Source organism: Pieris napi, chromosome 17 (genome assembly GCF_905475465.1).
Source record: "Pieris napi chromosome 17, ilPieNapi1.2, whole genome shotgun sequence".
Taxonomy (NCBI): Eukaryota; Metazoa; Arthropoda; class Insecta; order Lepidoptera; family Pieridae; genus Pieris; species Pieris napi.
The window spans coordinates 3373615-3384636 of record NC_062250.1 but is presented as its reverse complement, the minus strand read 5'-3'; the positions used below and the strand labels follow the sequence as shown (position 1 = coordinate 3384636).

Sequence of the window (11022 nt, the reverse complement as noted above, 5' to 3'; positions counted from 1 at the left end):
CATTTACCATGGAGTGTTCAGAGTTGTTCGGATACCTGCAGCTAAATTTCATCATCGAATGTTGATGCAGAATACGAAATTCCACCCGTGTCACGTCACCTCGACGTCCATCATTCCACAACTAGGCAGTTTTTACTGTGTACCACTATGTGGAACCAGCTGCCCACTGAAGTATTTCCGAACCAATTCTTAGAAGAGTGTACCAATTCTTAAAAGGCCAGCAACACACTCGAGAAGCACTCCATGAGCGGCAGTATCACTTAACATCAGACGAGCCTCTTGCCCATTTGCCCCGTTCTATCAAGGCAAAAAAATTAAAAAAAAAAAAAGATTTTTAAGCATATGTTTTGTATGTCAGACCCACCTCGATATTTGCGGAGTAAGACCTGTTCCTCATCTTTCATGAGAGTTATTCCTCCTATATCTTATGTTAAACAAGTGAAAAAGTTTCTGGATATTTCAGGCCTTTTTTGCAAAATATTAGTCTGGTCTATTTACTCCTTAAGATATCCTCAAAGGTTAAAACTTTTATTCATCATGCAAAAATTTGTGATATTTCTAAGATTTAATACTTGAAGCTATTAAAAAAAAATTTAACAAAAAATTCCAATTTATGAAAATATTGAAGAAAGAATAATTACGGAAATGATCAAATAAAATACTGTTTAATTCATATATTTTTTATTAACTGTGAAAATTTTCACAATTTCACTAACATTCGAACCATAACAACAGTAATTCATCAATGTCTCAAACATACATACATTTGATTTTCAGTATCTTGCAAATTGTATACAGCTTTTTATCAAACACTTATTTAATAAAAGTCCTTATACACAAAAAAATATCTTCCAACTTGCTATTTTAAACGCCTGTCGATTGCGATATAGCGCAGAAAAAAGTTTGTTTGCAAAATATTGAAACCCAAATATGACCGAGCCCTAGCCGAGTCTACACGCCTATAAATTATGCATAATTGTATAAGTAAAGTATAAAACTTGAAAAGCTTAGTCTGGATTTACCTATAACATATTTCACTATCATAACATTTGATTTAAATGATACGGCGTTCAAGACCACAAAACATGAACATATCTAAAAAAATAATTGTTTACGAACCTTTATTAATGAATTAGTAATAATTTTCTTATAATAAAGACGATCACATGTTTAAGTATAAAAAAACAATTTTTGTTAATATTTCAATTTGTGACAATACAAAACGGCTTTATATTTATTTTTCATTTAAAATACTCAAATAATGAATGATGATGACATTTTAAACGTTACAAATATGTGTAACACAGTAATGTTACTCATTTGTCTCTATTCGAGAATCTTCGTTAGTGTTTTGAAAATAAAAAGGACAATATGGTCGAAAAACCTGGCCTGGCCGTAAGGAAAGTTTGTAATCTATGTTTATGATTTTTTCTTAATACGAAGGGTCTGTTCTCCAAATTATTTTTGTTGTCTAAAGAATTCGAATCAACAATTCATTATTTTTATAAAATAACACTACAAGACATGATTATATTTTATATTGTCACAAATTATTTAAGATCACTTAACCTAGAAATGCACACTATATTTGGTGTGAACAATGCTTGGAACAATCTAAATAAAAATATAAAATACTATTCCTGTTTCATTTTAACAACATGTCTAGCAAATAAATATTTATATCACCTTTTTTAAACTAGTCTATTAATTTACCGCGTAGAAACGTTTACAATGATTTTAATTAAATACGTGCCTTGATCCGGTCAAATAAAATATTATAATATTAATGAAAGACAGGTTTCTTGTACTGAATTTTTAACAAGAATGTAATATACTATATTATATAGACATGTTTGCACCCATTCAGTCCTGAAGGGGTAAACTTTATATCAGCCATAGATAATAGTCAATAGACGTATCTATGACGAACAATAATCGAATAGCTAATAGAAAATTAAGGATACTTTTATATAAAACCGAAGCGCTCTGTGGGCGTATTAGAAACTATGGAAGCGCGTTTAAAATTTATACCTATTACTCATATTGCCGTATAAAACCATAGTTGTCAAGTATTCTTAAACGTCAACTGTCAGTTTTTTACAGTTCCCGCTTTATTCCAAATATATTTGAAGCGCTGCTCAATTACTATTCGATTAATGTTCTAATTACCACGAATTGGCAAAATTAAAAATACTTTATCTTCAAGTATTCGATATTAATTTAGATAACTAAAAATATATATTCATAAGAATAATAGGTCAATAAACATGGTATATAACTACAATGCTTGTACTTATATTGAAACTGTGCATATAAATGGAAATATTCTAATATATCAACCCTGGTATACTTATATGCCTAAAATTTAACTATGAATAGAAATCGAAGAAAACGCTGGCAACACATTTCAAAGGCTTTAGACAAAACGCAACAATTTACCACAAAAATTGTAACGAAATGTCGTTGACACATTATCATAGATTTGTCTAGTTTTAAATATTTTGGAGTACCTTCCAACCCAAAACAAAGGAATCTAGGCAAAACAAAACAACAAAATGTTAGCAATTCTTAAATGAAGATATAACTAACGAAATTACTACCTAAAAACTTTCCTTATACTATCAACCGATTTTTGAACTGACAACTTTAAACTGATCGAAGAATAATATTAATGTTTTTAAGGTGCATCTAAAAAACTCATAAATAAATCAAGGGATTTGAAACCTAAAATTATCAATGAAACAAATGAAGCACTGCCAATTGTCAAACTTCATATTTGACAGCTCCGGAATTTAAATAATGGCGGAAGAGTCGGACGGTACAAATGAAGAAATCAAATCATTAGATTTCGATATTATTCTTCGATTAGTCGATATAAATTCCATATCTACCGTGGCAACAACTTTGGGGGTATATATATTTAATTTGAAACGCTTATCTCTAAGAACACATTCCTATTGTTTATTTGGTAGCATATTTAACAATACTGACACGTTGTGGTAGAAGTGTGCGTTACAAAAAAAATCATATTTTAAAGATGATTTATGACATACAATTAAAAAAAAAACTAAATAAATATACTGTTACTTTGATGTAAGTTAAAGTAAATTTAAAACCTACAAATCTTTTTCATATTAATTAGTACAGAATGAATAATACACCAATTGTGCCCACCGATCGCTGCTCTAATTTTGTGTTATTTTTTTAATTTATTCTTTGATATCTATTTTTTGAGGTTTTAAGTACGCCAAAAGTTTTGTTAAACAAATAAATTAACAAAATAGTCCATTTATTGTACATCTAATAAAGTCATCCTTAAAATATGAATATTATTAACAAAAATGTGAAAAACAAAGTCCAGCAAAAAATTTACTTCGGAACATTATTACTTATATATAATTTGTAACACAACTAATATGTATTGGGGAGGAGCTAGTTGTGTGTTAGGAGGCCGTCTGTCACACTGCGAGTCGGTTCTCTCCCATAGGTGATGGCAAAAGGGACCTGAAACAATAAAAGTACTTAAATTAATAATAATAATAAATAAAAGGCTTTTATTTCGGATACTTTTACTAACTTAATACAGTTATATTTCTATCATAGCATTCATTTCTAAGTATTATGCCCATTTTTGGGAAAAAAAAGAAAAAATCAGTAGCGCTACAACCTCTTTAGGTCTTGGCCTCAGATTTCTGAATCTGTTTCATGATCATTTTTAAGTCTAATAGGCAAGTATGTAGGCAATCAGCCTGCAGTGCATGACACACGCCGTCGAGTTTTTGGGTCTAATACATGTCGGTTTCCTAACGATGTTTTCCATCACTGTTCGAGCAAATGTTAAATGCGCACAGCCGGGGATCGAACCTACGACCTCTGGTATGAGAGTCGCACGCTGAAGCCTCTAGGCCAACACTGCTCTACTTTTTTCCTCCAAATCGCGCCATTCTATATGCTTTTTGTCCTTCTCTGCCATATAGCACCTTCTGTTTCCTTAATCTGGTCTATCCACCATCTAAATTGTCTTCCTCTTTTGTGTTCATTTTACCTTACTTACTTACTCATTTTACCTTACTTTGTTGCTCCACTTTTATGTTTCCCTTCCCATATTTCCCCCCTCCCCATTTCCACTTAATTGTATGTATTTTCATTGTTAAAGCTAAATTAAACCCCAAACTTGTGACAACTGAGAAGGAAATCATTTATTTTCTATATCTACCTCTGTCTCTCTCTAGGTAATTTTATACATACGCAAGAAATTCGTACAAAACATACGTACACTCCTACACGTACACGTTTTTGGACGCCTAAAATGGCATACTATACCCTCTTTATCCAATTACAACGACACACACATCTATATAATCTTCATTTTTAATGTCGGTTCTAAAGTCTAAAATGAATAATCTCTCTATAATCATCAGTCAGTTGAAATTCAACAAAATTTAATTCCAAAGCACGAGTCACATTATAAATCCTAAATATCGGATCATCACATCTTGGCCTAGTAATAGTATCCTGGAGTATGCTTTTAATTAAAAAAATCTACATCGGGAAAGCTGTCTTACAGACAGCTGTCTTACTGAATAGAAGGATTTTGCTGATCTGTGAAGTGTACAAAGCGATGTTACTTATTTATAGTGTGCTTTATTTTTCTAAGGAAACTTAAGTACTAAAGAAATTAAAAAAAAATCGACTAAATCTATTTTGGAAAAAACTTATTATTCTGATAATTGAGATAAATTATTTGTAGTTTAATAATGTAATGACGTTATTATAAAATAATTTTTAATTTATGTGGTATATCATGTATTTGACGTAATTAAAAATTTCACAAAATTATCTATGACAGATTTGTACGCCATTGTGACTAGATACAATTTTGAACATATGCGAACAAAATCAAAATACCTACACGATAAAGGATTATTATAATATTAAAATAAAAATATGCACTGACAATATATAATACCCTGATTCTTTGGATCGTAACTAATCTAACAATTTTAAGTCTTTCAATATAATTTAGTCTTACCCGCATTCTAAGGCGTCTAAATTCCTTGCACTCGGATTTGCCTGATTCCCTGTACCTAGATTTGAGTTCAGGGACTCCGTTCGGGATCCCATATTCCTCTGCCGGCACACCGGAGTGACGGTCGGCGATGGTGTACTTTGTTTCTGGAAGAATTGAAGTTTTTGCTTACTTATTATGATCAATTTACAATCGCAGAAAAGTAAATGCTTAATTAAGACTCAAATTTATTAATCTAATATAAATAATATATACAAAAAGGTTTAGGAAGAAATAAAAAAAGTTATATCTAATTCAGCTGTGGGGTGGTGTGAAAGTGAGGGTATGTACGTGAGGGTGTATTTGTGGAGTGTGCTTAGTACTGTTTCAGGTAAAGTGTAATTAAGTGACATAAGTTGTTTCTTTCACACAGATTATGTCTACGATGTGATGAAAAGAGTCAAAGAGTGTATTAATTTGTTCTATATAAATACAAAACTAATTAAACAAAACGAAACTTATATTTTTATAGTCTACAATTTGGTTTGAACTCTCAATTTCATTAACTATTCTAACTACAGAAGCAACTTTGTAAAAATATAAATCTAACAAACTAAGACCAAAAAAATACGAATTACGAAACTAACTATATTCCTTCCAATTCAAACCCAACTGAAGCGCCGATTACAATTTTCGCTCAATTTTCCCGTGGTCCACTTAAAATGGCGTATTAGCCCACGTTGTTATATCCACGGTTTTTAGAATTTCATCAAAATTCCTTGTAAGACTAGACAAATCATTGTATTGTAGTCTTCTTAATATGTGCAAATACATGCTCGTGAAGAAACAACAGTGAGGAAACTTGTCTTAGACTCGAAAACATTTACGTACAGGTACAAGTTACTTATTACGATACGTTTTATACAAATATAAGCGCATGACATAATTTATATTTAAACAACACATATACACGTTTAAATGCGTCATTAGAAAAGAAAAACAAAAGCAAATCATCATTAATTTACATAGCTAAATTAGTTGGCATAACGTTTCCGTAAATGACCTTTGATGTTATAAAACTGTAATAACTAAATTGACGGAGAATTTCCACGAAAATACTTCATAAAATATTCATTCGATGTCATCATTTCATACGTAATCAAGCCACTCAAATATGAAAAACAAATGAAAATCGTTGACAAATTTATAGGCTAGCAACACAGCTGTTTAACAGACTTAATTACTCTGTGTTAATTATCTGTGACTATGTTAGATTAGTTTTGGCAAATGTTTACATTTAGATTATACATAATTAAATCTTGTTAAACCTATGGCGGGTGTTTCGCTTGTAGGTATTTTCTAATTGTATCCACGTAATTACAATGGTCGGTCACTTAGGTTTTTGAAATATAGTTAGAAAAAATTTTTTAAAAATATAATTCCCGCGTTTTGTTAAATTATTAGAAATAAACGCTAGCACGGTATTTGCATGAAAAAGTTTGTATAACCACTTATTATTTATTTTATTTAATAATCTTACAGCGTCCTTGGCGCAAACGCAAGACTTTTCATACAATTATTTGACACAGTGCTTAACATAAGCGTGTACAGTAATCCCTCCTATAGCACGGTAGATTGCTTCCGCGTTATAGGAAACGCGTTGTACTAGGATTCTCGCATAACGCGCTTGTATGACCCCATATAACGCGTTATGTACAAATGATTCTTACAAACTTTTCTAATAAAAGGGGATTTCAATCGAATATTAACAAAAACTACGTTATGAAAAATAAATGCGTATATTCATTATAGTTATGACACAGAAATATAACGTGTGAAATCCCGCGTTATATAAGGGAATACCCGTTTTATAAGAAGGTCGTACGCGTAATATGAAAATGCGTTATAAGAGTACCGTGTTATACGGGGGTTTACTGAATTCGTATTACAGAAGAGCTGTCTGTAAGATTTCTAGTGACATAAAAAAATTAATAAAACTAGGAAGTTCATTGCAAATATTTTACTATTTTCAACACATACATGTATATTTGGCACATTATATTTATTCATGATCACAATTGGCAACAGTAAAACTATTCAACAACAGGAGTACAAATACTATGCGATACAAAAATAAAGTTATGTCGTCCAAAAATAATTCATAAAATCTTCTAAACGGCAACTTGGTCCGACGATTGTGTCTCCTTGAAAAATATTACCGAACCCTTATTGTTTCTAAACTGTAAAACTGTAATTGAAAAGAAAAGAAAATATTCCACCTATTCATATTAAACTAAAACTAGGACGCGCACGCATTCTCTACGGGCGTATACGTATGCGTTCATATATACAAGCTTAGGAATACAAACAGAACAAGACAGATGAGAGCAGAAAGGAGGAATAAAATAGAAATATATATCAAGGGGAAATTAGATCATTATAGAAAATATTACAGGGAGAAATAAATTCATTACCTGTTGGTTCGGGCCACAGCACGTAGCGTTATGGCACGAGTCGTTAACCGGGCAATGTAAAGCGCACGGAGCCTCCGCTGACGAGCTGACCATCTGCGAAAATTATCACAGTAAAGGAGTAATTAATATAATCCATTAAGTCACGTGACTAAACTAAAACCGTGGTTTATTAGTATTTACATCACAATAACACACAACAGGAACAAAATAAAGCTAATAATTAAAAAAATATTGGTTGTTTGTAAAGTAGGTTTACGATCGAGATGTTTACGTGATAACGTCTTATTGGTGATATAAGTTTTTGGGAAGTAAGGAATTAATGAAGATAACAATTTTTTCAAATTTTAAATTACATCTATCGTTTTATTCACACTTTTGATGATAAATTTCGGGTGTAAAATGACAAGTTTACTTATTCGACTATGATATACATTTTTCTTCATACATTCACGGAATGACTGGCAGCGCTCGAGATGAGACGGGAGATCGGTCCGTCTCTCTCTCGCTAACCTGCGATCGCGCTCGTGAGGTTTTGGTGTGACACAAGTTTCTGAACATGTCACCCGACTAAAACGATTTTAAAGACGTTATCACGTCAAAAAAAAGTAGCGCTACAACCTTTAGTTCTGGATCTCAGATTTCTGTATCTGTTTCATGATCATTTGTCAATCTAATAGGCAAAAAGGTGATCAGCCTTCTGTCTGACACATGCCGTCGACTTTTTGGGTCTAAGGCAAGTCGGTTTCCACACGATGTTTTCCTTCACCGTTCGAGCGAATATTAAATGCGCACATAGAGAAAGTCTATTTGTGCACAGCTGGGGATCGAACCTACTACCTCAGGGATGAGATTCGCACTCAATTACTCAACATAAATACATATTGGTAAAATATATCAAAGAAAAAGTTTAGTCACTGGTAGGTAATCAAATAGTACCTATGCGATTTGTACAAGTCTAATGCGTACAATTTAGTTTTATCTGTTACATTATCAGAAGATATTAAGGTCTATGGACTTGTGATTGTTTTTTAAATAACCTTAGCGCAGACAATACGTTCTGTAACTATCAGACAATAACTTCATACATACAAAACATGAGCAATATTTTCAATTTCTATACCAAACTAATATATAGTTCGAACTGTCATTATCGAATTGAGACAAACCAACGTTAAAACTACTGACTATGATATTACGTCAAATTAGGACTAGTTATTAGGAACTTAATTTATAATTTATGATTGTCTACACATATAAAATACGTGCGTTTCTTAAGGGGCTCCCAGACGCAAATGTATAGCTGCATGGGTGTGGCTAGTAGCATCAGCCAGCATTTAAGGCTATTGCCAAATATTTTTTGTATGTCCGATGAATGTTTAGTGTCCCAGCCGTATGGCATTTTCAAATTTATAACTACTATTTTTTTTCTATTTTTTATTATCATCTTTTTTTTAACTAATTAAAACATGTACTACGTAATAATTGTTTTCTAGTTACCCTCAACACATGGCCTCCCTAGTGTGGGGACTAGCGATATATGAATTCTGTCATAAATAAAGTTTTTATTATTATTTTATACATACCGTTGCAGAAATATATAATACATTGTTTAGCCATGTGCTGTCTTAAAATTATTTTTGTATTTTCGGGATATAGTCGGCAATGATGTAGCCACATATTTCATTAAAAGTGTAGCACATGTAAGGTTGTATTGGGTAAAATTAACACAAAAATTATATTCTCTAATGTCAATGAGTGGGGCGTGGGGAACAGGGGGCCTTAATATAAATTACCTCATTTCCATCTAGGGGTAACTCCACAAACTCGGGCTGTATTGTTGTCGAATGAATGCCCTCGTTGTGGAAGAATTCCTTCACCTTTTCAGCTATCTTCATGTACTCTGATAAGTTTCTACATCTGTTGGAGAAATACGTAAATAAATATTCTATTTATATATACGAAATGGTTTGTTGAAATTCATGTAAGCCTCAGACTTAAAAAAAAAAAAGTTTTGTCCCGTGTATTTACTCAAGAGTGATAAGGACAGATAATGTAGCTAAACATGTATTAAGATTTTATTTTATGTATATTTACGACATACTAGGTATTATAAATATACATCTTAATATATATAAATTACGTGTCACGTTGTTTGTCCGCTATGGACTCCTAAACTACCGAACCGATATCAATCAAATTTGCACACCGTGTGTAGTTTGATCCAACTTAAAAGACAGGATAGCTTACATCTCAATTTATACCCGCAATATTATTTTATTGCAAAATATTTGCTTATTATTTGATAGTCACAATTCTAACAGATGGCGCTGTGTTGAAAGTACCAACGTTTCACATAAGCTACAATTTAATGGCATAACCACCAAAAAAGCATGGTGGTCCCCATGACTGATGTTCTCCTACCGTTTCCCTTGAATAGTTTGCTACTATGTAATACAACAAAAACCTTAGCCACAGCAACGCTTGGCCGGTCTGCTAGTATATTATAAAAAACAGATATCACCTAATTGCCTATTTCAAAGAATGACCTTTGCATCGTTGTTTCAATGAAATAGTTGCATCTCAGTTTAAAACTTATTTAAATCTATAAGATAGAAATTGTGAAGATCCTTCTATCTACTCCTTCGCGAAAAAGGCGTGAGTGTATAGATACATATAGAAACGAGTACAGACAGCAACGCAATGCAAATCTCAAACATCTTCATGCTATGAATGTTATTTCTTAGAAAGTATTACCGAATGAGAGCCTAAATAAATGTATCTCTTACAATAAAATAATTTCAATGGCAAATTCGTGGGCCCCGCGATGGTGTACTAGTAGGTTTAAACTACTCCCAGAATCGTGGCCAATTGGATATTCATGGGACTTCAAAGAAAGAAATAATTTTAGTATGCTTGACTTAACTTAACCGAATTTGATGTAGATCTTTTTTGTTTTTTTCTGTTTTTTATTCGTCATATTCTGTCCAATTATCAAGACCATGATCATAACATCTTCATTAGTTAACACAGTGTAAGACTGATTTCTGACAATAATAGTGTATCAAGACTACAGAAACACATCGCGATAATTATTATATAATACTAGCAGACTCGGCCAAGCGTTGCTGTGGCTAAGGTGTGTTTCAAAGAAAACGGCAGGAGAACACCAGTCATGTGGACCACCATGCTTTATTGGTGGTAATGCCATTAAGTTATAGCTTATTTGAAACGTTGGTACTTTCAAAACAGCGCCATCTGTTAGAATTGTGACTGTTAAATAATAAACAAATATTTTGCAATAAAATAATATTGCGGGTATAAATTGAGATGTAAGCTATCCTATCTTTTAAGTTGGATCAATCTACACACGGTGAGCAAATTTGATTAATATCGGTTCGGTAGTTTAGGAGTCCATAGCGGACAAACGTGACACGTAATTTATTACATTAAGATAATAAATATGTACAATAAACTTCCCACTACAGATACACTTACAAATCCTAGTCATTTTAAAAACAGCAACTTCAACACAATTTTAAT

General features: G+C 32.1%; 1 protein-coding gene across 2 annotated transcripts in view; it reads right to left on the bottom strand.

Moving 5' to 3' along the window:
* Positions 1–664: 664 nt before the first annotated feature.
* Positions 665–11022, bottom strand: part of LOC125057727 (zinc transporter 1) — a 35811-nt gene continuing 25453 nt past the window's right edge. Inside the window, exons 7-10 of one of the 2 annotated variants that reach the window (XM_047661578.1) lie at positions 9276–9399; positions 7483–7575; positions 5033–5175; positions 665–3504 (exon numbers count right to left, since the gene is read on the bottom strand). In XM_047661578.1, the coding sequence (XP_047517534.1) occupies positions 3459–3504; positions 5033–5175; positions 7483–7575; positions 9276–9399 (406 nt within the window). In that variant the 3' untranslated portion in view covers positions 665–3458. Of the gene's footprint in view, positions 3505–5032; positions 5176–7013; positions 7257–7482; positions 7576–9275; positions 9400–11022 lie in introns of those variants that run through there. The other variant, XM_047661579.1, reaches the window with a different exon arrangement.